We start from the raw sequence: 27,295 nt of genomic DNA, 5'->3' as shown, positions 1-27,295 counted from the left end.
CTGAATTATGCTAAAAATTTAAATTATTTTTGACCGTTATCGCATTTTAGGGGTATGCAAGAATTAAGTATTGCCATCACTCTCTAATCAGTAGCTGTTTCATCTCTTTTTCTCCATATTTTGATCGGTGTTTCAAGAAAATATTAATACTATTAAATTACGTGGTTTTTAGACAGAAATCTAGTAGCCTACTGTTGTTGGCGGATTCATTAACTTCTTAGCCATCATACAGTCAACAAGATTCTCATTGTACATAGCGATATAAAGACATAACAAGTTAAGAGATTGAATAAGGAAAATATCCACGTCAGAAGTAACAGATATTTCTAGACATACATATTAGCGCATTCTTGTTTAGAAAGTTTTTGAATAAAATTAATAAAATTTGATAGGATGAGGACGTCAGTCGGACTGATAGCTGTAATTAGCTTAATATTAGCAACAATTCTCATTCAGAATGTTCATGGCGCTGCTGTAATGAGCATAGATATTGGTAGTGAATGGATGAAGGTGAATAATTAATGAAGGTGTACGTGTACTTAATTAATCTATTATTGTTATCTCTTATTATTTAGGTCGGAATTGTTTCTCCTGGTAAACCAATGGAAATAGCATTAAATAAGGAATCAAAAAGAAAAACTCCGTCTGTAATTGCCTTTAGAGAAAAGACACGATTTATTGGAGACGAAGCAATTACTTTAGCTGCACGTTTTCCAGCAAGTAGTTATGGATATATCATTGATCTCCTTGGAAAAACTGTTGACAGTCCAATTGTTCAATTGTACAAAAAGCGATTCCCATATTATGATATTCAACCAGATCCAGTGAGAAATGCAGTTACTTTTAAGGATGGCGATGAGACTTATACAGTTGAAGAACTTGTTGCACAGCTTCTTCAAAGAGCTCAGGAATTTGCACAAGACGCTACAGAACAAGCAATTCAAGAATGTGTTCTAACTGTTCCAGGATTTTTCGGTCAAGCTGAGCGAACAGCCTTATTATCTGCTGCTAAATTAGCAAACATCAAAGTATTACAATTAATTAATGACTATACAGCTGTCGCACTTAATTATGGAATTTTCCAACAAAAGAGCTTAAACGAAACTGCTCAATATGTTATTTTCTACGATATGGGAGCCAGTAAGACAACAGCAACAGTTATTAGCTATCAACTTGTCAAGGATAAAGTATTGCGCGAAACATTACCAGTTGTTCAAGTTGTTGGTGTTGGATATGATCGTACACTTGGTGGATTAGAAATGCAACTTAGACTTCGTGACTATTTGGGAAATGCTTTTAATGACATGAAAAAGACTCCAAAGAATGTATTCGAGAATCCAAGAGCTATGGCTAAATTATTGAAAGAAGCTGGAAGAGTTAAGAACATTCTTAGTGCTAATGTCGATCACTATGCTCAAATTGAAGGTCTTTTAGATGAACAAGATTTCAAGTTTAAGGTTACTCGTGAAAAGTACGAAGAACTTTGTGCTGATTTGTTTGACCGTGCTGCTGCACCTGTCCAAAAAGCACTTGATGCTGCTGGATTAACTATTGATGTTGTCAGTCAATTCATCTTGTTTGGTGGAAATTCCCGTACACCAAAGGTTCAAGAAATTCTCAAGAGTAAGATTAATATGGAATTGGCAAAGAACTTGAATGCTGATGAAGCTGCAACAATGGGAGCCGTATATCGTGCTGCTGATCTTGCTACCGGATTCAAAGTCAAGAAGTTTATTGTTAAGGATGCAGTTTTGTTCCCAATTCATGTCGCTTTTGAGCGTGAAAGTGGCAACAAAAAGTCAGTTGTCAGAACTTTGTTTGGAGCAATGAATACTTATCCACAAAAGAAGGTCATTACATTCAACAAACATAAGCAAAACTTTGATTTTAATGTTAATTATGCCGACTTAGACTATTTAGGTGCTAATGAAATCGCAAATATTGGTTCATTAAATATCAGCAAAATCCAATTGACAAATGTCGGTCAATTATTCGAAGAAAAGGTCAAGGAAGGTGTTGAAGCTAAAGGAATTAAGGCACACTTTGCCCTTGATGATTCTGGAATATTTGGACTTGTTAATGTTGAATTATTGTTGGAAAAGAATGCTGACAGTGCTGACGATAAAGAAGAAGGTAAGTTAATTTTTATTATGTGAGAAACAACGGCTTTCTTAGATTTGAAAACAACGGTTTAAAAAAAATCAATGTAACAAAACCGTACAAATGTTTTTGAAATCAAATTAACCGTTAAAATTTAATAAAAGTTTTGACCGTTAAACTAAATTTATTTTATAGGAACATTCAGTAAATTAGGATCAACAATTAGCAAACTCTTCGGTGGTGATAAGGAAGAAGGAAAAGCTGATGCTCCAAAGAACGAAACAGAGCCAGAAGAAGCAGCCACTGAAAAACCACAAGAGTCCAATGAAGCAACAGAAGCACCACCAGTAAATGAAACAACAAACGAATCAGCACCAAAGAATGAGACTACAACAACTGAAAAGCCAAAGGTTGTTATTATCAAGGAACAAATTACTGCCAAGACAGAAGAGTTAGTAATGAAGACATTAAATGATGAGCAGTTTGAGGAATCATTGAAAAGAATGGATGTGATTTACAAACTTGAACAAGAAAAGTTGAGACGTGAAAATGCTGTAAATTCATTAGAAACTCATGTAATTGAGGCACAACAACGATTTGAAGAGGAAGAATACATTTCATGTGCAACACAGAAAGAACTAGAAGAGATTAAAGCAATGTGCAGTGAGATTAGTGACTGGATTTATGAAGATGGAGTTGATGCAAAGGTTGAAGTTTTCGAAGAGAAGCTTGAAACATTGACAAAGAAGACAAATGAAATTTACGCTAGACATTGGGAGCATAGAGAACGTCCAGATGCTATTAAAGCATTAAAAGGCATGATTGAAGGTGCTCAAGGATTTTTGGCAACAGCAAAAAATGTTACACAAGATCCAGAAAAGAAGGATGTCTTTACTGAAAAGGAAATTGAAGATTTAGCTAAAGGAATTCAAGAAGTAATTGATTGGCGTGATAAGGAAGTATCAGCTCAAAATAAGATGCCCAAGAATGAACCAATTAGACTTACTGTTAAGCATTTGACTGATAAAATGGCATTTTTGGATCGTGAAGTGAAATATCTCGTCAATAAGATCAAGAGATGGCGTCCAAAAGAGAAGCCAAAAGAAAAGAAAATTAAGAATGAGACAACAAGCAGTAATACAGCTGAGCAAGAAGAGACTCAACAGGAAGTGCCACAAGAAGAGCCAAAAGTAGAAGAAAATGAAATTAAGGAAGAAGAACCAGCACAAATTGATGAGCCAATTCCATCGGAACAAAAGGATGAAGAGAAACAGGAACAGACTGAAGAAGTTAAAGTTGAACCAACAGAGACAGAAGACGACAAAGAAGAGCATACAGAACTGTAAACTAATTATAATGAGTTAATTTTTGGTGTAATTTCGTCGCATGTGATTTGTGAATTATTTTAATGATGATAATGATAAGATGAGATGTTTAAGTAATGACCAAAAAACACCCACAAGATTAGTGCCCCCCCGTACTTTGGCCTCATTCTTCATTCCTTATTTCCATTTTTATTATTATTTTTTTCATATTTGAAAAGTGGTCATTTTTAAAATGATTTGAGTTCTACTCCAACAATTCCAAACTCTTTAATTATTTGTAATTTATTTATTTCTAAAGATAAAATCTCTCAAATTTTCATAACAACCACACTGCACAATATTTAGAGTAAAAAAATTATAAAGAACTTATGGTGTGTGCATGAAGTTATTATAGGAAAAAAATGAATAAAATTTGAATTGTTATAGTGTTTAGTTAGATCAAGAAAACAAAAAGAAATTAAGGACACGTGAAAATAATTGTAATTGGGCTGATTCAATCAATTGCATTTCTTATTTTGTATTTTCCCAATAAAAAGAAAAATACTATAAAATTTAGAAATTATTGGATAGTTTTGTTATTTATTAAACGTTTTTTTTGTTGATTTGATCAATTTTCAGATGCTGATGAGCTGAATTAAAAACGAAAAATGTAACGACTTTTGAAAGTTCAAAAAAAGTGAGTTTCGTAAAAATTAGAAAATTTCAAAAAATAACGAATTTCTAGAATTTAAACTTTTGCATCTTTCTTGGAACTTTATCGAAAATAGCGGAAATTTTGCTTCTTTCTTGGAAAATAACGGATAATCTTTCTTGGAAGTTTTTGAAAAATAACGGATAATTTGCATCTTTCCTGGAAATTTCTGATTTTTAAAAAGTCGTTAAAAAATAAATTTTGCATAATTTCAAATTTATTGTTTCACAATATTTCATAACTTAACAGCAGCATCACTTACATCCAGTTATGCAAACCCTTTCTCTTTTCATTAATATTTTTAACTATTAATTCATTATCAGTTAATTCTAATGGTTTATAATAATCTGTAAATTCATTTTCAAGTGTTATTAGGTGGAAATAAATTGTTTCTCTGTCTAGATGGATTACTTTTGATGCAGTGTCAAGCAGCCATACCATAGTTTTTGGTAATTTTTTGACATCTTCTTTAAATTTTGTAATTAAATTTTCACCAAATCTCATTTTTCTATGCCATAAATTAAAGTCTGGATACACAAAAGTTAATTCCTCGTCATGTTCACTGCTGTTGTAAAAAACATCGTCAGTGTCTGCAATTTCATCATACTCGATATCCGTATCGTCAGTGCTAATTCTGTTATTTTTCTTTTTGAACTTTTTAATTGATTTTCTCAATTTTAAGCGTTTGTGGAGCAGTAACGGCATTGCTTTGACATGATAAGCGAGTCTCTTCTCTTCCTTGATTTTACAATTTTCATTTTCCTGCTTAATTAGATTCTTGATCCATTTCTTTTCATCTATAGTTTCATGAGACAACTTCATATCACCATACATTGAGATGCAATTTAGTGGCATTGACAATGGCTTTTCCAAGCAAAAGTTTTTTGGGAATGTAACTTTTTTGGTCACAAGTAAAACTTCGTGTTCTACAAAAAGATTTTCAAGCTTCTCAGGATCAAAATAATATTCCAGTACGTCATCAGTAAAGTCAGTCACTAAATTAGTATTAATTGTTGCTTCCAATGGACTTTCTAATATGACTTTAAATGCATCCTTAAGTGGCGTAAAGGAAGACTCAAAGTTTAAATTTGCTGATGGCTTTTCATCATGTAAATTAAGCAATTTCTGGACGAGTTCCTTAGTAACTGCTTTCTTGTGGACAACTGTTTTGTGATGTTTGCTAAGCTTCTCATCTGGATTGTAGACATTGAACGTTACAGGTTGAACTTTGTGCAGCATAGAAGCATAATTTTCATACGGTTGATCTAGCTTGTATTGGGAATTGAAGATTGAAGCATAATAGTACTTTGTTAGAATTATTTCCCGATACTCGATATATTCTCGCCAAGCTTCAAAATTGAACAGTTTTTCGGATACTCCAAGACTTTTCAATTTATGATTAATTTTCCGTGCGGAATCAGAAATTTCCTTTTCACGAAATCCATCAATTCCAAAAATGAGTTTGAGAATGAACAGGATGTATGCTATTGCACGTGCCTCAAAGTTAGGAATATAACTATTATAGTTCAATTTTGAAGGTAGCAGTTCCATTAACTTCTCAACATAATCAAATATTACAGATGGTAAGCATAAATCATCAATGTATCTCTTAGCAAGAACAATCAATTTTGGCATTTTTAATGACTTTTTGATATCAGGAAAGTGAAAGAGGAAAGTTTTTAAATCAAATAGAAATGATTTTTGACTTTTATAGCATAGACTATGATATTTTGTAAGACTTAATTTAACATCCTCTAAATTTTCGGGAAGTAACTTCTTAAAATTGTAGTACGATAAAATTCCTTCTCTTGCAAATCTCAATAAATCAGTCAACTGGATATCACTTCCACAAATATTCAGTGCACAATAAATTATATAGAGCAGGACCCTTCCACTCAGAATTAGAACATAATCTTTATATGCATGATATCGATTCATTGTTGGAACTACCTCACCATCTTCATTTGTGAGGATCTTTCTGTTTCTATTTTTCATAAAATCTTGATATCTTTGTTTTGCCTGCTTCGCTACATTTGAGAACTCAATGTTCAGTTCCTGTCCAAGCATTGTTGCTTCAATATCCTCAATTGTCATATTTGTTAATGTCGATGTGTTGCTGCTTATGTTACTCTCTGATTCATCGTTCATTTTCTGGATCTTTTTCAAACTCTTTCTGGAACTTCTTCTCTTGACTTTTCTTCCTTCTGCTGTATCATCCTCAATTTTGATTTCAACTTTTGGTTTCGGCTTGTACTTTCTCTTATATTTGAATGGTCTTTTATTGTACAAAATCACAGCATCTCTAAAGGAATTAAAAATTAATTAAGTAATTTGAATTGATGACATTAGCATTGACTTACTGATGACGATAGTAGGCATGGAATTTTGGTAAGTGTGCTAAATTATCTTGATCGAAGAAGGCTACTTCAGTGTATTTTAAATAAGTGATCCATAATTGCAAAACTAAAAGAAGACAGGATTAATACAGGACATATTTAAGGTAAGGGACATATACCTGTTTTCTTAAAGTTAGGGATCTTCTCAATCATTAGAATTTCATCGACTAAGCCTCGTAAAATGTAATTATATTCCTCAAAACTTGTGCATTTTGATTCTGTTGCAGCTCGTCTCTTTTCTTCTTCCTTTTTTGAGTCTTTTTGTTTTATACCTCCTCTGATATCTAGAATGGATATATAATGAAAATAAAGTCGATGCTCATGTGTTAATTAAGTTAAAACTCACCAAAAACAATATTTTCATTTTCATACTCGTCAATCTCTTTTTCCACAATATTCTCAACTAATTCATGACATTCTGTACAGTAGTACTGTCCATCAACTAGTTCGTAGTTATTAAATCCACAATTCTTGCACGGTGCGTCCATAATTTAATTATTTTAAAAATATTACACGATTTTCCCGGGTTTTAGTTTGTAAATAAATTGAGATTCAAATTTTAAAAAGTCGTTAGACAAATTTCATCAGTTTAAATATTTTCCGTTAAAATCATAAAGATGCACGAGGTATGAATTTTGTGAAATATAAAGACTTGCTGAACATAAAAGCTCTATTATAATAAGCACAATTACTTTCTATGAATATAACAAAGAGTCTAAATTATTTTGTTTAATAAACACTCTATAATTAATGTCTGTTTTCACAATATATTCATGTGTGCCAAAAATACTTTTGATATCACTTTAAATTAAATACATAAAAGCTCTCTTTGTTTTCATAATAAGCATCTCGTGTTATTGCTTTCATTCTATTTGATTAACTTTAATCAATAATTATTACCACTATTCGTGCAAGTAATGCTATTGAATAAAGCCACAGGTGTATGTGGGGATAATATCGGATTGAATTTCTATTGACGAAAGAAGAAAATTTAATAAATTTGATGATCAAGTGGCCGTTCATGACTCTAGTTGATACACATGTTATACATTCTCCATTAAATTATTTATTATTTTTTTTATAAATCATTTCACTTTTTTTTATTGCTTGAAATAGAAATTGTTTTGGAACTGAATTTTAGTCGAGTCATGTAAGAAGAAGATGAAATTTTTTGCGGAACTAGCAATTACATTTTTAATAACCAGAACAGCAGTTGGATCAATTGAATTTAATATTTTTTATTTTTGGCCAGTCATAAAAAATATGACTTTTTACTATCGCTTTGATCCCTTTCACATGATTGAGTCTTAATTATCATTATTCCTTTCACAAAAAAATTATACAGCCACCATGAAGAAATTTCACATGTTTATAGACTAAGTACTTTTAAAAGTAATTTTATGAGATCAACTGCGTTTGATGTGGGCAATTAGAAGTGGAGAGTAGGCATGCTCATTTTCCCTTTTACTTACTTACCTAAATTGAAGGGGGACTTTTGTGGTGATTTGTGTAATTAATTCAAATTAAGAAAATTGGTGGGATGTTGTTTGGATTAGGAATTAGATTATGATGCCCGAACAACATAACTTGTACACAAGGGTACTGCTATGGTGATTGATTTCGACCTAGAAAATTGAAACAAATTCATAAAGGCTGAGGAAAATCCTCTAAGAATTAGAGTCCGCCTGAATGTGCACCTTATAAATTTTATAGTGATTTTGTCTTGACTGCTCATCATTTCTCAGCTGTCATTTCATCGTCAGAGCATACACAAGTCTCTATAATTTTTGAGGTTAGCATATCTCATTATTTGATACAGCTAGGAATGGCCTAGCTACTACGTTGTGATGCTCGGGTAATATGGCGACGAAACGATGAATAGGGAAATTACTCTCTACTGTTTAATGATTTAGGGGTCGATGACTTCTTATAGGTTATTGCATCCAAGTGGGATCAAATGCGATTTGAACAATAGAGATTCTCGATTTAAGTAAATACCCTATTAGATACACTTGGAACCAATCGTCAGTTATAATCGAAGAATTCTTGTCTTAAGCATTTGTGACGAGAACATTTTGAACACTTGAACCTTGACTATGTTTCCTGCATTAAGATATCTCGTTAGTTGAATATGTTCTTCAGTTAAGTATTCAACACCTCTTTTTCGCCTATAGGATTGATCTTAATCAGCTTAATCTTTAAAAAATTTCTAAACTATTACCGAGTCTATCTATTATCAATTTCCTTTTCATTGAATTCTTTCACCAATTTTAAGTAAGAATCACCAACCTAAATAAAAATCGCATATGTATCGAAGATTAATTTATAGATCATATCTGTTTCTCTGATTCTTTTGTCTTCTTGAAAATCATTTCATTGCGACAATTGAAAAAATCTCCAATTACGTTTTATAACTTGCAATTAAGACGGACTAAAGGAAGAATTAGATTATGGATTGAAATAAAAGAGTAGGTTAGAGAACGGAATTGTTAAGTGCAAAAAATTGAAATATTTCTAAAAAGAATAACCCAAAAAAATATACAGCAATTATCCGTTAATAAAAAGTCAGCTAAGAAATTGATTCTCTCAAGCACTTTAATGAATCATTAACGAATTTAAAAAAAGAATTGCAATCAATTATCACAAAAATAAAATCATAATCGACATAAATTTGAAGATTCTACACTTGAACAATTGAAAAAAAAAGTAACAGGAGAATTTGATTGGAACTAAGTAAAAATACATTAACCGACATTTCAATGGAAGTAAACCAAATCTAATGAATTATTCCTGCATCATTAGAAAACAATTTGGGTGAAAATAAATTAAAACAAATTCTGAATTTTCGTTTCATTAGAAATAAATAAATAATAAATAAATAATTTATTAAGCCATTTTTTTAGCCTTAAAATTTACATGCTTGACCATAATTAATTCATTTGTTTGACCTTAAAATCTGTTTTCTTCTCATTTATGCTTTCACGCTCTCTGGAAGTTTGAATTCTGTGAATGAACGTCCATATCCACCACCATAGGCACCATGTTCTTCGTGTGAGTGTCCGCCACCACCATGTCCTGATCCATGTCCTGTTGAGTAGCTGTGTGAATGACTATATACTGGTTTTGAGATAATTTCATATGTTGTCTTCTTTTCTCCTTTGGATGTGAGTGCTTTAAGTGCGACAATACCAGCGAGTGTCAATGCCATCATACCGGTGAGAAGGGCTTTTCCTGCAAGAGCTGCAACTGCTCCCATAGCTAAATAGATGAATAGAGTAAAATATGTTTAGTATGGATTATGGGATATTGTCTGCATTTTGGTAAGAGGTTCTCTAGAGTTTAGGATTGAATTGTCAATCTAGTCAGGTGATGGACTACCTTGTATACACCAAGTATACTCTTAACTGAACCATAAGATGCAGAATTGAAAATATTCAAGAATGTCTCAAGATTTTATCCTCGATTTCTTGATACACGATCATCTTACCCATAGCGCCCATAGCTCCCTTCATCATCAAAGCCATTGCGAGGATTCCGCCACCTCCCTTCTTTCCGAATCCGTCTCCGCCACCGCCATATCCTCCCTTTCTTGATGATTCAACTTCTGAGGCAACATCATCGTTCAACAACTTGAATCTTAAGGCAAATGATGAGAGGAATTCTTGAACTTTTGCAACTAAAAATCCGTTGAGTCTCTTTTCAGCGCTGTCTGGGAAGGCACGTGCTAATTCTGTATTATAATAAGAAGATTTTTTTTAATTCACAATTTTGAGGACAATTAAGTTCCTTTGTTTACCGGAAACAATTTTAGCATTTTGTGTTTTATTCACATTATGTTCACGGACTAGACTGATTCCAGATGTAAGTTGATATTCAGTATTTGCTGCTGAGATTCTATCAATAAGCGAGATAACATCCAATTTAAGGCACATAAGATTATATGAGCTTTCACACTTTGCTTTCATGCTTGATTTTTCTGGGAAAATTTCATTATTTGCGATAGCTGCACACGATAATCCAATGGACAATATGAGGAAAATGCACTTAATTTGGAATGATTCCATTTTTTTATCACTATTATTTTTTTTATCTAAATAATTTTTTTAAATATTTTATTTTTTTATTATTTTCTCAATGCACACACTGAACACTAAGCTGCTGTTGTAATGCTGAATATCAAACACAAACTGATGATCACTGAATTCTTGCCGTGGTCTTATATACAACGCAATTCACTTCTTGTAGTGAATTTTCGGTTATTGAAATTAACGTTTTCGACAGTTGCTGAATTTCTTTTATCTATCTACTGCTTTTGCTGCTACAAATTTTTTTTTTTACACTTTTCTTCATGCTTATTAAGTAATTTTTTGCCTTTCTTATTCTTTCTTTCCGGATCATACTTTTATTCCTCTTCTTGTGCATTAACTTTAATACTAGATCACTTGCTTGTGGACGTTAAATCGATGCTGATAGAGAGTCTTTAAAAGGCTGAATAGATTCTTCTTATTTACATTTTTTACTATATTTACTCTGAGCTCTTAATTTCATCTAAGCTTGGGGAAGTACAAAAATGAAATTAGCACAAACATGTTTCAGTTGCCGAAATTGTACGATAGTGATATGATGTATCATTTAATTGCAATCACGTGCTACAATGAATAAGTGATCTAGTTTATAAAAATTGATTCTAATCTGGCCATCCATACAAATTTTTGACACAGTAAACTCTAGTCATTGCACACTAAAGGCGAACCGCAAGTTATGATTAAAGAGAATAAGTAGAAGAAAATTGCTGTAGACGAGATTTGTGGAGAATTTCGGAAATAGGTGTGATTAGGGGAATTTTATGGGTTCTATTTTTGGATTCTATGGTTTTTCCCGAATGGCACAGGTTGGTTAATCGATCAAAAGTCTGACATCAAGCCGGCGTGACTCTGAATTGCTGTTGGATTCGGTTTAAACTCTGAACCGTTCATTATGGGAAAATTCATTTTTCAGATCAAAAACAACCGTCGTGGTGCCGTCAGGGCATGTCAGGGCACGTTTTACCGGTATCATGGCTAAATACTGATGTCCGCGATTACAAAATTTTATTACAAAAGACTTCAATGCTCAATTCTAAATAAGACCCAAACTTAGTGACCAAATCAGTAATTAAGAAAACCGAACCGGAGATGAACTTAAAAGTTTCTATCACAAGATAGTCATTAATGCAATTTAACCTAATTTTATCAAAATCCAAATATTCGGAAAATCCTACAAAAAAAAAAATAAATTGATCATCACTGTGTTCATTAATAGCATCTAATGTCTGATAAATGTCCGTTCAAAAATACTCTTACATTTCATCATCATAATATCCCGCAATCATCATTTATAACATTCTTATCCATGAGATAAATCTTAATTGACATAAAGACAAATTAAACTCAATACTCTAAATTCTTTCCGGTAAAAATTATTGTTGAATATAAAGCAGAAATGGAAATGAAAATGAAAAGTAATTCATTTTATTCACGAAATTTTGTTTTACAATAAAATAATTTCCACTCGTACTTGATACGTTTAGTTTTTTCAGTTCACTTTTCATTGTGTATAAACATCACGCATCCGGCAATCCGTCAAAATTCTTAAAGATCTCAAACAATCATTTACTTTTTAACAAGTTGTTTTCATTATTGTAACAGCAAATAGAGCATAAAGTTTTTGAATCTGATAGATTATTTAAATACATCACCGTTTCCCATTCTGTTCGCGCATTGAAGTTCTTTGTAGATTATGACTGAAAATGAAATTTTTGTTTTGAAGAATTCTCATGGATATAAACAAGAATTAGTAAAAATAGCAATCAATGCTTGTCGTTTGTTGCCACTAATTTGATGGAATATACATTGTTGCTGTTGCTACCCACAATTGCGGCTGCGACTAATGAGAAAAAATGCTCCAAATTTCACTTTCTTTAAAGAATTTTTTTATGAATTCTGAAAATTTCTAATTTCAAATTTTTGGCTCGATTAACAAAGACTCAGCATAAACATAGACATCAAGCCATGCCGTTTGACATGGAATGAATCAATTACGATAGTGATAAAAATTGGAGCACAATAAACAATAAGTAAAAGTAGAATCATGTAATTATGAGTGTGTAGATTGCTATTACTCTATGTTTCACTTTATCTTTATTACACCGACATTGGTCGGTGCTTCTAGCCGGTGAGAAGAAGTAAAAAAAGTATCTAAAAGTAATTGGAGCAAAATCTTTTTTTTCTCAAATTCTTCAAGTTTTTTTTTGAGCCTTTTACTTTACATTTAAATAATTATTTAAATTAAAACCGAATCATTTGAAAAGAAAAGTAAATAAATTTGAAAATCGATTTGATTCATCTTTTATTGACCTGAAAAATCACTTATTCGGTGCTGATGCTGAAGAAAGAAGAAATTTTCCGAAATAAATAAAAACTTTTGGGATTTTTTTTCATAGTTCTTTTTCTGCAAAATAAGTGAATTTAATTTTTTTTTTATTTTCGCATTTTTAGAAATCTCTTTTGATCGATGAATGTCGATTAATAAATTAAATAAATAAATAAAATTGGTTCATTTAATTATAGTAAAATCATTTTCCATTTCCAAATCATTTCTCTCATGACGTAGGAAATTTTTCTTTAGATATTTTGAGGTAAAGTTTGATAATTGTTTCCATATCCATTGTAAGCTAAATCGTTAGCTTGTTGACCATTTCTATTCCAGTCAGTCACGATTTCAGCATTGAATCCTGATTGTGTTGGATTTGCTGCAATATAAGCTGTTGTTACTTTTTCTTGCTTCTTGGCAAAGAGATCTTTTACGAGTTGGGAACCTGGGAAATGAGGAAATTGAATTGTTAGTAATTTTTGAATATTTTTTGTCAATTATTTCAATTTGGTGCAATTGAACATTTAATGTTCAAGGTTGAACGTTCAATGTAGAATAAAAAAGATTTTAACTTGAATTTCAAATCTTCAATAACTTTCAATTTGAATATTCAAAATGTAATGTTCAAAGTTAAGGCTCAGACATTCATCTGAAAATTGTAAAAATTGTGCAAATTTGAAAATTTACAGAAAATATTCAAGCCTTTCCTAAAGTTAATAAGACATTAATCATCATCTGTTAAAGTCAGAGTAGAAATTCGACACAAGTTTCAAAATATTTCTAAAAAATGCTGGGTTTTTCAATTTTGACTTATTTTAATTTAAAACACTGTATCAGTTGACAAGAGCATTCACCTTTCCGAATAGCATATGTCGGTTAATCGTTCACAAATCCAGCCACAAGCCGAATTGACTCTGACTTGTTGCTGGATTTGGATTCCGTTTAAATTTTGTATCATGCCAGAAACACGACGTCTTGATGTCGGATTTTGGATCGATTAACTGACTAGTGCTATTCGGACTTGTTAATCCTAAATGAAAGGCTCTGTGAGGGAGATTACAATATTGACACCTATTGTTGCACTAAATGATCCAAATTCATTTTCCTTTCAAACCTCTACTCTAAATATTTTCTCTATCATTTACATTGTTTTTCTCTAAAAGACATGATTTATGAAGCTTCTATCCGCAAAGCATTAGACCTAACTAAATCTTTAAAAGACTTGACATCTTACTATTTTTAAAGCTCAATTCTCCAAAAATTAAAATCAAATTCATGTCATGTTGCTCTAACTTAATAACTTCATTTATTAAGTGAGAGTTCCGTAATTACTCTTGCTGCTTGACTGGGCAAAAAATCTTAAAAATTTTTGCTTGCTATGTATTAAGTGTGAATGAAAATTGTCAAGTTCATTACCTCACACAGTGAACTTGCATGTCACAACACAACTTTCTTTGAATTAAATTAGTTATCAATTATTAAGTCCATATATAAGCACATGTTTCGCCACTGTTTAATAAGTGTTGTGTATGAATAATATCAATCATACCATAAACATATAATCACATCTATAAATTTATCTCATTGACGCATGCCTTGTAAATGATGTGTGAATTTATAGCCGAGCATACATAAATCTATTTTGCCGTCGTGATTTAATAACAAAGATTTACGTTTATTACATCGCACGCTTTTACTAACATAAATAGCATAAGTATAAATAGATACATGAATGTAATGTGAGAAGCAATTTGAGATTATCGATGCGTAATGAAAAAGTCTAATGGAGAACTTATTTCTAACAATTATTTAATCTGTTATGGTGGTTGAGAGGTAAAGTGATAGTGAAAGAATTGTTGATTTGAACGCCTAATACTATTGACCTTTTGATCTTTTTCACTTTCTTTTGACGTATGTGTGTAAATTTGGTATAAAACATAATCTGAATCCAGAGTGGAAAGTGTTTGATTTGACTTCTTATTTGTCTAGTTCTAAGGACTACTCAATGCTATTTGCACTCGTCGCACAGATAGTTGAATATAAACATGTCTATTAGAGAATACTGATTAAAGCGTTGATGAGTGAAATTCTCTACATAAGGAAAGCTGATCCGAAATGCGTTCCTTGTAGACATCCTTGATGTAACTAATATTTCGATATGGCCCGTTATCATATTATGCTACTGAATAACAAACTTTCTTTAAAAATGTAAAACAGAAATTCCGTACGGAACATTATAAGTGAACGATACCATATAAATCAGACTACGAAGTCGGTTTGTCAGATGTATATAGCCATGAACGCCAATTTTTGAACACCACATTAAGACAGTGATTCTCAAACTGTGTACTGAGGTACATTAGATACTAAGTACGAAAGTTACTTTAAGAGTATTACTAGAGATCCGCGAAATTTTCACAAAAAGCAAATTTTCAAAATAACACTTAGCGTCCCACCAACAAATAAAGTTTGAGAACAACTGCCTCAAGTCATCAATCCGTGCTTTTAAACTTACCAGCCATCAAGAGAGCAATAAGACCAACTTTCAATGCTTTCAATGAGATGAGTGTGAGAAGTGTGAAGACAACAGGAAGAATAACGGCAGACTTAAATTTAAGAGCCAACAAGATTGGCAACATAAGCTTCTTCAGCTTACCACGAGCTTCTGTAAAAGTTAAAAAAAGAGAAAAGAAAAAGTTGAGAAAGAAAGTCCATCAAGTGCTTTCTTCAGTGTTAAGTTATTGCATAAAATTTAGGAGTAAATGATATAAGCATGTAAGTCAGTTTAATGGATGAATAAGTAGGGGAAAAATTCCGCTTTGATTTTAAGTTCAATGACTTGCTATGAGATGGTATGAGAGATGAATCACGTAAGCTTTTGTAATCATGAACGTATGAATGAGTAAAGAACGATTTTGTACAAAAAGAAGAATAGAATGTTATTTTTTTTTATTTTCTCTGCTTACTGACCTTGCCCAATATTCTCATTCTTGGGCAATTGAGGAAGCATGTGGAACAGATTGACGTTTCTGTGTCAGTAAGGTATGATGACTGCTATGAGAGAGGCTTAATTGATTTTAAGTGCATTGACATATTTTGATAAATTAATTTCATAATTATAGTCAATTTTCATTTAAACGTCGAAGAAATTGTGAAATTTCCTGAACAGTCAAGGTTATTTTCTTATTGATTAGGTATGGTACGGAAGACTTTTAGTTAATTATAGTAATTGATAATCATACATAAGACCTTAATCATGTTAAAGGTCTTGAGAACTATTAATAATTTATCCGATGAGATTAAATCGTTTAAACATTGCCGCTACATGTTTTGATATATCAAAATCATCAATTGACCATTATACTATGATAGACTATGATCGCTATTCGATCAAACGCCTTTAGCTGTTATGATGTATGTAGTGTCTAGGTAGGTCAAACAAAAAGAAATTCCCCCACCAATGAGCTTCCCAAAAATATTTCTTTCTTCTTTGCTTTATGTACTGTAGATATTTTGAAGCTATAGACATAGAAGAGAAAGTTTCCCATAAACTTGAACGTGAGGTGGGATTTTATTTTATATTTCGGAATGAAACAAGGTCATGAATACATAATGTATTTTACCGCTGTTATTTTCTTCTCTTTCTGTGCTTACGAATATTATTTCGGGGTGCTGAGTTATCGTTAAAAATTATTTTTTTGGAATTCGGTTCTTTCTCATTTCTTTTTCGTTGTTTTAGATGAAAAGAAATGCATTTTTAATGAAATTAAATAAGGCTTTATAGTCATTCGGAATTTAAATTTGCATGCAAATTGCTTACATGCCATATAAATATTTTCGTTGTTTTTTTGTTGGTAATCGGAAACAACTGTTAAAAATGACAGTAAATTTATTCTAAAAATGGTTAATCATTTCGTTAAAAGAAATACGGCAGCAGATAGCGGTATGCATTTTTTAACATGATATATCTATCATTTTAAGTTGACAAATGAAGTCAAATAAAATGTGCAGTTAGGATTTTTATGTCTTTTGAATCTCTCTATAGATACATCGCATGTGCCTTTTTACAGCCACTTTCATTCCCGAGTGGAGCAAGCTGCAATAAGTCAACCAAATGAGCAGTCATAAACTTGACACATTATGTTCCTCAAATGTCGAGTTTATTACTAGACGTCCGATCGACTATTAGCTGCCTGTTCAACTCGGGATTTATATGTTGAGATTGAAACTTATAACGCAGTCCGAGAGAACAATTAGTGCTGCACGTGCGTGTTTGACCATAGTTTATTGAAAGCAATAAGCATTTTAGTGCAGTCAGAGCAGAGATATCCATTTTTATGCTCATTAAAGATGAGATAGAGTTCCATTCACGAAAGTGTTATTTATGGGACTATGCATGAATAGGCTTGAAGTGCTGTTGTACCTCATTTAATCGTTTTTACATGATTACACTTAAAACTTATTCAATGATTGACACCCTTTTATGAACTATTCACCGCAAAATATGATTAATATTAATGATAATAAATAACTTCTAATAAAGCAAATTGTGTAAGCAACTTTTATCCAATTTTATTGTTATTAGGCACTACTTTTTTGTTTAGTCCAAATGATCCATTATTTGATTATTTTGATTTTGGGGTAGAAAAATTTGTTCTTTGAAAAACGTACTTTTGACTTTCTTAATTATTTTAATCGGCTTAATTTTACCTCCTGTACGCGCTTCACTTAATTCATAATTAACAGTATGACTTTTGAGATAACTAATAATTCGATCAGTTAAAGATTCCGATGAACGCGGCGAATTGTCATTTGCATTTTCGACTTTATCAAGTGATAATCCACCAAATAATGGCAATGAATTCTCTTCGTCTAATTTATCAATCATGCTAATGACTTCGCTATCTGTTGGAATTTTCTCGCATGCTATGCTGGTTATACATAGAGCGGCAATTATCACCGTGAATATTTTCGTATTCATTTTTTTTTCTTTTTTGGTTTTTAACACTATGAACTAAATTTTTTCAACTTTTTTTATATATAAAATATTATACTGCGGTATAATCGAATTGGATGACAATAAAGTACCGAATGAACAATAGGTCCGGCGATAACAGCTATTTATAATATTGGCTAATCGTCAAATATAATTAAACGAAGACGTATCGCTTATAAAAGGCGACAAAATAAAAAAAATTGAGATGGGGGAGTGGAAGCGTTTGATTATTGGTGGCATTCCAGCTGTCCAAATACGTATCATCTATTATTGTCCGTAAAGTCTAAATATTGCATTGCAAAAAAACCGTTAGAAATAAAATAATATACGTATTTAAATTCTCAATTTGTAGCAAAAAAATACTACGTGATACTTATAATATGCATGGACAGTGTAAATGAATAATGAAGTAAAGAGAAAAGTTTCTGTACTTAAGGGATTGTACGTAAATGACGTCCATTGTGAAATGAGAATTTAAAACTCACTGAAGAAAATTTCAGATAAAATGAAACGTTTGTATGGATATGCTACTTATTTGAAAAGGACAAGTCTGTTAATTGGTCCAAAATCCGGTACTAGTCCGGCTTGACTGAGATGCCGGATTCAGTCTACATGTGACATCAATCTAAAATCACATACGTCAGTTTGAAGATAACCCGAAAAGAACAAATCGGTTAATCGATTCAAATCCAGCACTGGACTGGGGATACTCTGAAATGGTGTCTGATGTAAACTGAACCCGGCTCCTGAGTCACATCAACCTAGATCCGGATTTTTGTTCGATTAACCGATTTGTGTTTTTGGAGCCAGCTTCAGAATTCATCTCGCCCTTCATGTTTGACATCATTTACAAATATCTTCTCACTTTCATTCAAAAACATTCAATTGCGTATTCGAAATGAACATCATCATCATCATTGTGATAATTGATGAATCAAAATTGTTCCTCATAAATGGCATGATGACTCTACGATTTTGTTTACAATGAAAGTGAGATTTTTTTAGTGGCGATTAGAGGTTCCTAATTAGAAGTCAATGCTATAGAGATTTTCTCAAATACCGATAGCGAAAGTTTTCTGTAAATTAATTTAAATGAAAAATCAAAAATAAAGACATTCGAAATTTCACATCAAATTTTTATTGCCGATGAGTTGAAATTATTTCCTGTAAATATTGTTTACACAAAACTGTGATAAAAGTCGTCAATAACTGTTCTTTTTTGTGGATATTTATTCTCATATATTGACAATTGGGGGATGCGTTCACACTTGTGAGATGTCCTAAATTCTCATCATGTTCGATAAAAAATCTATGTCAATATATATTTTGAATGTTCGGTCAACTTCGAGTTTGTTTTCTAAAATTAGATTTCTGTAATTCAGTCCAATCGACTGCATTATTCGTGATGAAGAGATGATGTTACTCGATGCCATTTATAGAATGCCATTGCTTTGTTTGTACTGACCACCCATAAGATTAATTTAATATTTCATTTCTTAGTAATTCAGCTTGAAATCATCGAAATATTGAGGCTACAAAGGGCATTAATATTCAAAGCTAGAAAACCGGCTTGAGGTTTCATTTTTGGTCATTTTTATCTTGCTATCACTTTCCACTTGACCTAAATATCATCCACGGAATAGAGATTAAGTTGACAATTCCCTAAATTTGGTATTAAGCATACACATTAACTGCACCTACTCATTTATGAAAAATATTTCTAATATCAAAACGTGCCTGAAAAATTAACGGAATTTTAGAGATTATTTATCATCATATCATACAAGCTCCTGTCCCATTATTTGGACGAAAATTAGCCGCATTATTGTTGTCAGTGAAATCTCTCAAAATACTTTCCATTTGTCCATATTTGGTCATCATGATTGAATCATTTTCAATACGCACGTAGCTCAAAGAGTTGGTATAGTTCCGGAATAATAGAACCACTATTCTTACTGGAGCGTATAAAAAAGCTAATTTACTAACATCCGTACATTACTCATTATGATTCCAATTTTGTCATTTTCGCATCATTTTCACATAAATTTTACTTTCAATGAGCGTAAAACTAAGCACATTTAAATTGACCAACAAAAGAAGAAAAGAAAGTAATTAGGTGGAATGAGTAAAGACAAAAAGAGAGTCACAAACAATCAAGATAATGCTGTAAATTAAATATAATTAATTTAAAACAAAAATTTGATTAAAATTCTTCTTTTTTTATTATTATTTCGCTTCTTTCATTTCGTTTCTTATTTCAATACTTAATTTAAATGATGTTCATTATCATCAAATATTGTCTTATTTTCTGTTATTCTGTTTGATTTTATACAAGAAAATAATTTTTTTTAATCTACACTTTCGATTTTTCTAACAAAATTTTTTCTTCTTTTCTTCAATAAATTAAATAAATTAATGTCGAAAAAATAATTTACGATTCATTTTTTGTTTAATAAATTAAGTAAACATTAAGGTTTTATGAGCTAAGAGCGAAAAAAACATGTGTAATGTGAGAAATAAAGTTAGTAGAAAAATATCTTAATTCATTCTATGTCGACTTATGGTTTTTTTGAGTTTTTCTTCTTTTTTTTCGTATTGCATTATGTTGTGGAAATATTTAAGATTATGAGGAATAGATTTGGCATCATTTAGTTATTTAACATAAGAATTTGGTAAGGAATTGCAAAGATTTAAAGATAAACTCTATAGAACCTGAAGAGATAAAATATTAAGAACTAGAACATCTTTGTGTTTAGAGATTTGGGAAAGTTTTGTAAGGAGACTGAGATGCTTTTATAGTACACATTAAGTTTTTTCTCTTTGCTTATTCATTTTGGGTGTGTGCGCTGTAAGCTAAATCTTGAGCTTCATCGTAGCTTCTGGCATATGGATAGGCACTGTTTCCTGATCCTGACCAGCCAGCTCCTGTGGCACCAGTGTTTGTATAACCTCCAGCTGTGGCACCTGAGTTAGCATATCCGCTTCCAGCTGATGATGCACCACCACCAACTAAACCTGATGAAAGTCCAGCAACTTTTCCTAAAACTCCAAGTCCACCGAGACCTCCGAGTCCGCCGCCACCGCCCATCATTTTACCGACTGAGAGAACGAGAGCGAGAACTAAAGCGATCTTTGAAACAATCAATGCCTTGAATGCTAAGAATGCAAGTCCGACAAGGAAGAGTGGAACAAGAGCGAAGATTTTTGATCCCAAGAACATGAGGAGTGGTCCCTTCAACTTCTTCTTCAATTTACCACGGCCTATATTATTCATAAATTAAACAATAGAGAAATATTTGCATTAATAATTTATCACTTTCCATTTTCATTTGCTGTCTTTTTGCACAGCATTAGCAAATCTTGAACAAAAGAATTAATAAAAGAAATTTCACCTTCTTCAAGGGCACGTGAGACTTCCTGGGTGGTTTCTTCTGGGAGTTTGAATTGCAAACTGTGTGATTTCAAGAATTCGCTGACTGATTCTGTGGCCATTTCAAATAAGCGTGATGAGCGTTCTTCATTTTCTGATGGGAGGGAAGTAACAATTTCGTTTTCTGAAAGTGCCTTTCCACTGCGAGCGTATGTTGGGTCTCTGAATTAATTTTATGAAAATGATAAAAAAGATATAAAAATTTATAAGATTTTGAAATTTAATTTTTTTGCCAGGAGAAATGGAGGTTATGGGAACATGAGCAATAATGTGGATTTTTTTATTCAAATTTTGTGTTCCTTATGTTAATTTATTGTTAATCATCTTGTTGATTCGAGTGACGGTGCTTTCAACAAGCTTAATATTAATTAGCTTGAAATCAATCTTTAGCGGTTAATTCAGAGATGTTTAGTGATTCATTCATGGATCTTTGTTACATGATGATGTTTAAGATTAAGAGCAGACTATTGTGTCGATGAAAATGAAATTTCACGGATTTAATTCAACTCAATCTAATTAAGCTTAATTTTAATTCATAAGCTCAACTCTAATTGCATTTTTCATCTAAAATCCACAAAAGCCCTTAAGATTTTAATGTATTTTCATGTAAACTTAAACTTTATTGAGTCATAAAGCATAAGCGGAAAACTTTTTCCCATTAACTTAATTTGTTAGCTATTATATGTGATGTTTTTGGAGTAAATAATAACATTACTCTCTATTTTCATGAACTTGAAGGCGTTACAGATAATAATGAACTCTATTAAGCCTCATTTATTTCATGTGATTGCGAAACAGATGTAAAGGCTTTGAACGAGAAAATAAAAAGTGAAAATTTACATCAAATTAACCGAAAATCTACCAGGAAGTGTGACATAGTTGTCACTCAACAATTTTTAGAAACTCTTTAACATGACTAAAAATGGAATTAACAATTTTTTGTCACAATTCCTTCATCAATTTCACTAGGAACTCGTTCACTTATAACATGATCCGTAGACCGCAAAAAAATTTCAATTACTCAATAATGCGAAAAGATCGCAAAGTTATGCAAGATTTCTTATCATGTCATATAGACGACGTTACGGTCTACTTATTCATTTATTATAGTGTAATTGATTCCAGTATTATTTCATTGAAGACTCGTTTACTCGTTATTTAACTTTTACGTGAGATCAAATCAATCATTTCATCGCGGTTATATTTTTTTCATTCAACTTTTTTCATCACTTTCTCTGAATCATCAATAATTGATTGTCCTCATTTAATGTTCTTTTTGGTATTAAATTAAATCCACAAAATCACATGTTATTTATTATGTTATTATATGTGTAATCCTGATAAGTACCTAGTTAAAACAACTCCTTTTGTGATTTGAATGTTTGAAGCACGAGCAGCACGGTTTAATGCAGCAATTCCTTTAACAGTTAAACATGTTGTAATATCTTCGTTATCGAAACAACTGCCAAAATATTGCATCATTTTATTAGAACTGTCACTTTCAACTCTATTATCAATAACTCCTGGTGCTGCGAATGCACAGGCTAAGATCATTGCGGAAACTATGAACACCTTCATTTTGAATTATTTTTTTTGTGTATTTTTAAAACAGTTCGTTTTTATCACTTTAGTTCCTTAAATTCACTTTCGTTTGATTTTTTTAGTTAAAAATATTTTTTTTAATCTAATAGCTGCGACGCGACAACGTTCGATATGAAATGAATTGTGATGTAGTTTTGGATTTTGGTTACCCTTTTATACACTTCTTATTATTTATTTTTGGATTTTTTTTGATGATGATATTTTTGTTTAAGTCTTTTTAAAGAGATGATAATTTTCTTCTGTTTGAAATTTCTTTTGGTTGCGTGTAGAGTGTGTACGTACACGCTCGTGATGTGCTATCTGACACTATACATAGATAATTTTTTTTCCTTCTTTTTCTTTCTGTTTTTGTTAAAAATTTCATATTTCTTTTTCGGATATTCCGAAGCAATTCATCTCGAAAACGAGAAGAAATGAAATGGAAAGAAATTACACAATGGTGATGACATTGAGTTGGTAAGAGTAGGAGAGACAGAGAAAGAATATAAACATACATACGAGGATGAAGAGTCTCACTTTTTTTTCGTTAATAATTTCCGATTATACAAATTATGATTTTTTTTTTTCGAAGAAATTTTTATTTTTTCAAGCTTTTGCAAGTGTGACTTTTTGTCTGTGATCATATCTGCTTATGTTGTAAATGTAAGCAACATTATTTTGTCATAAATTTTATATTGTATTAGTTTAGGATATGATTCGTATTTTAAAGAATTTCTGTAGAAATTTTGCTCGAGGCAATGAAATATTTCAAAAGGCCGCAAATTTAAATTTGATTTCATTATTAAGGCATTTTGGTCTGGTATTTGGTGAGGAACAGAGGCATTTCAGTGTTACTGGTCATTTTACCAAAGCTCAAAGTCGCTTCGGATTTTGTAAGGAGTCGAGTCGAATTTTCAACACAAATTCTGAGTTAACTTCAAGTTTTGCATTTTACAATATAACACCTGTCAGGCCTATTTTCAATCACTATTCAATTACATGTGCAAGTACACATTGACGATTTGTTGTGAGATATGTCTTTATACACAATATTAGTTAATTTCCATTGTTGTTGAAAAAACTTTCTTCATACATATCGAATCGATTGTTCTTAAAAAAATATCTTTGAAAATGAAATGAGAAATATATAAAAAAAATTGAGTTTCTGGCTTTTGTTGTTGTAGCAGATTTACCATATTGGGCGTGTGTGAGGCCATATCATCAGCACCCGTGAACGACGCAGTGGAATTTAGTTAACCTATATTACGAATTGTTAAAGAATTCTTGTTCCTTTAAAATGAAAGAAGAAAAACAACAAAAAAATTCGATTTTTATTGCTACTTATTCGACATTCGTTTTCATTTCATTCCACATGAATGAGTGCATTGCATTTTGAGTTGAGAGCCGATGCACTCGTAATCAGTTATAAATTTTTATGATGTGTCAATTAACATACATTCTCGATTAAAATTTTGAAAGATTTCCTTTCATTTTAGCCTAAATTGTTTGATTTGTGTAAGAATAGAAAATTTGTGAACTTTTGATTAAATTGTGAAGAACTTTCTAATAATGCAGAAGGTCATGGTCAGTTGGGGTTAATCAAAAATTATGTCCAACAATCAATGAACTTTTGAGACAATATTTCTTCTGAAATTAAAGATCGAAGTCGAATGAAGTCGACTGAAGAAATTCCGAGTTGACTCGAATTGACTTAAATTTCAATCGATTATGAGTTCAAATATTAAGCACATTGTAGGCTTCATCAGTTTTTGATATCCTTGGTCAAATCAAATATTTGTGCCTGTAGCATAGGCCCTCTTCCCTACGTGACCTTGTGATGGAAATATTATTTAATTCTGAAATTTGAACTTTTGAAGAATTTGACATTTTTCTTTAAAATGTAATAAAAGAATTGCCATAGCTCAATTAAACTTGGTATTTTCTCATTTCCTTTCATGATTATAATCCGATCTGTAAATTTAACGTTGTTCAGAGCTCTAACTTCGGCTTGAAGACTTTCAGTTGATGTATCTGAAATTCGGAAAAAGCTCAAATTTGGAGAATTTAGGATTCGAACCTATGACCATTAACGACACTAAATTCGAACCAAGCATCTTGCCAATTACTCCAAAAAGTCTCTTAACTGCTTAGTCATCCAGTTGACTAAAAGCTGGATATCACAAATGTACAATCCCAATCCCATATGGGAATAAGAAATTAACAAAAAATTGTATAAATTTCACTTGTTACATTGACGGATGCGTAGAAAAAAGAAACAAAAAACTTTACAAATTTTCATGATTTTGTAATGAAATTTCATTCATTCATGAAAAAAATACACATGTTGTGGTTAACAGCCATTAACAATGCTGCGACATTAAATTAGTAAAGCTTAATTAACGCGATCGAAAACAATGCCCAAGAAATTGATATTCAATTAAAGTGAAAATTTTCACCACATATGAAATGAAGAAAAATCTCAATTGTTTAATCGATAACTGTTAAATATTGTCTCGACAATACGCCAAAAAACTAAAAAAAAAAAGTCTTCGAAACTTTAAAGTCAAATACCATGTAACACTTTTCATTTTCATCGTAAATTCATTTCTTTTTATGGCTCATTCTTTCAATGAAAATGTCATATTACTCATGATTTGTCTACGCGTCTATAACGTAATTTTTGCATATCCGTTTTATTTATATAATTGTTTTCGCTGTTAAGTCATCGGCGGAGTATGAATAAGGGAAATGGCATGTAACTTGATTGGAATGGAAGTCGATAAAAATTATTTGTTGACTGGGGCATCCTGTTAAGTAGGATGAATTTAGTGAGGCTGAAATTAATTTTTTGAATATTTAAATTTTGACACAATTTTAAGGAAGAACTTTCGATTAAAAATTTATTTTTTAGTCTAGCGGATTAGGCTATTTAAGGTGTGGACAACCTTTTATTTTGTGGGGCACACTATGGGCCAAATCCTCGACCAAAACCGCAAACAGCATACGGTTCAGGAATTTACAAAAATACACTAGTGTGCCGCGACACACATGTTGCCCACCACTGAGCTATTTAGTGATGTTTAAGGCATAGATAGAAAAATTTACATATGAAGATTTTTTTTAATAAGCAAATTCACCTAAATAACTTCACCAAAACGAGTCAGAGTTTGCGGTTCAAGCAGTTCATATCCAAAAAAAAAGTAGTTTAGTAAGTCGTCGGACATTTTATTGTTCATTATTGAAAAAGTGTTTAACTTGTTGGTCAGCAACTAATTTACCTTAAAGTTCAAAATGGCAATACATAAGACTGCTTATCTAGTTTGCCTGTTAAGCTTTTTATTAGTACGAATTCTACATATTTTACTGTTTGTAGTTTAGGAATGTGGCGCCGGCAAACTTTTTAGTTTTAAGTTATAAGAAAATGGAAAGAAAGCATTTTTATTGCTAAAATATGAATCAGAGTTGGAATTTAGGTTATTTTGGTTATGAAATTGATGATAATGTTGATGACTCAAATTTCATATGGAATCAAGTTGACTTTTCTATACAAAATCCGAATCGATTTCAAGCTCTTGACTGATCATAACGGGAACGAACATTTCTGAGGATATCCCGAAACACCAAAATATGTTAAAATTTAGAAATCAACCATCAACTCTGCCCACAAGAATGTTAATCTTTTTTGATTAGTCAGCTGAAAACGGAATCAAATCGACCAACTAAAAATCAACATTGGTCAATATTTCAATCGTTGTCTAGTCACGGTTTGATCAGTAAATTACGGATCAATATCTAATTATTGTATATTCCCCTGTTGATTATATGTTTGTACATTTTATACTTTCAGTGCGATAAAGCTGTGCTAAATATGTGGCTATTAATCTCTTTAATCCATTCATATTTTATAGACATATAGGCACCGATAGCTGGCTATTACAATCGAATAGGATAAATTGAGAAAAATCCTGCCTCAGGCTAACGTGACTCTGACTTGGTGCAGGATTCGGTTTAGATTCAGACTCGTCATAGCCTTCGACAAACCCAAGGAACGTTTGATTGGTGCCGGATTTTGGGCTGGTTAAACAACTTGTGCTATTCGGGACAGTCACTTTGAATTTGATAAATGAAAAATTCCTGAAAAATTCAAATATCTGAAAAAAAGAATGATTAGCCGATTCCAAATCCGGCACCAAGTTATCATGATTCTGGCACTAAACCCGTTTGATTCTGGCACCAATCCAGTGTGATTCTGACCAGATTTCGGATCGGTATTCTTCAGTTATGCGCTTTATCTTAAAACATTAACATCATCGTAAGCACTAAAAATTTCGTTGTTGCTGTGGTCATTTATTCAATCACACCCAT

General features: G+C 31.7%; 5 protein-coding genes across 6 annotated transcripts; 1 reads left to right on the top strand and 4 right to left on the bottom strand.

The window, feature by feature from the left end:
- The first annotated feature begins 98 nt into the window (after positions 1-98).
- On the top strand, positions 99-3,987 carry Grp170 (Grp170 co-chaperone). Of its 2 annotated transcripts, XM_070651613.1 has the most exons (4): positions 99-313; positions 393-510; positions 576-2,133; positions 2,296-3,987. In XM_070651613.1, exons 2-4 carry the CDS (start codon positions 394-396, stop codon positions 3,444-3,446), a joined length of 2,826 nt encoding a protein of 941 aa, XP_070507714.1. In that variant the 5' UTR covers positions 99-313; position 393; the 3' UTR covers positions 3,447-3,987. The 2 variants fall into 2 exon arrangements, with proteins under 2 accessions (XP_070507714.1, XP_070507713.1); XM_070651612.1 differs by having other exon boundaries at positions 99-510.
- Positions 3,988-4,374: 387 nt separating this feature from the next.
- On the bottom strand, positions 4,375-7,031 carry TAF1B (TATA box-binding protein-associated factor RNA polymerase I subunit B). The gene is made up of 4 exons (XM_070651598.1): positions 6,859-7,031; positions 6,632-6,796; positions 6,477-6,579; positions 4,375-6,418 (listed from the first exon to the last, which is right to left on the bottom strand). The coding sequence occupies exons 1-4, from the start codon at positions 6,998-7,000 to the stop codon at positions 4,375-4,377; spliced, it is 2,454 nt and encodes an 817-aa protein (XP_070507699.1). The 5' UTR covers positions 7,001-7,031.
- Positions 7,032-9,408: 2,377 nt separating this feature from the next.
- On the bottom strand, positions 9,409-10,549 carry Osi16 (DUF1676 domain-containing protein Osi16). The gene is made up of 3 exons (XM_070651697.1): positions 10,309-10,549; positions 10,000-10,242; positions 9,409-9,770 (listed from the first exon to the last, which is right to left on the bottom strand). Exons 1-3 carry the CDS (start codon positions 10,475-10,477, stop codon positions 9,484-9,486), a joined length of 699 nt encoding a protein of 232 aa, XP_070507798.1. The 5' UTR covers positions 10,478-10,549; the 3' UTR covers positions 9,409-9,483.
- Positions 10,550-13,174: 2,625 nt separating this feature from the next.
- Osi15 (DUF1676 domain-containing protein Osi15) lies at positions 13,175-17,904 on the bottom strand. Its single transcript, XM_070651597.1, has 3 exons — positions 17,634-17,904; positions 15,439-15,588; positions 13,175-13,368 (listed from the first exon to the last, which is right to left on the bottom strand). Exons 1-3 carry the CDS (start codon positions 17,902-17,904, stop codon positions 13,175-13,177), a joined length of 615 nt encoding a protein of 204 aa, XP_070507698.1.
- A 2,494-nt stretch (positions 17,905-20,398) lies between these two features.
- Osi14 (DUF1676 domain-containing protein Osi14) lies at positions 20,399-23,056 on the bottom strand. Its single transcript, XM_070651661.1, has 3 exons — positions 22,698-23,056; positions 21,312-21,511; positions 20,399-21,180 (listed from the first exon to the last, which is right to left on the bottom strand). The coding sequence occupies exons 1-3, from the start codon at positions 22,925-22,927 to the stop codon at positions 20,744-20,746; spliced, it is 867 nt and encodes a 288-aa protein (XP_070507762.1). The 5' UTR covers positions 22,928-23,056; the 3' UTR covers positions 20,399-20,743.
- Positions 23,057-27,295: the final 4,239 nt, after the last annotated feature.

Source organism: Chironomus tepperi, unplaced genomic scaffold, assembly GCF_022539635.2.
Source record: "Chironomus tepperi strain 1889 unplaced genomic scaffold, CSIRO-AGI_Ctep_v1 contig_465, whole genome shotgun sequence".
Lineage (NCBI taxonomy): Eukaryota > Metazoa > Arthropoda > Insecta > Diptera > Chironomidae > Chironomus > Chironomus tepperi.
Note: the sequence above shows the minus strand (reverse complement) of the source record. Positions and strands in the feature narration are given on the sequence as shown.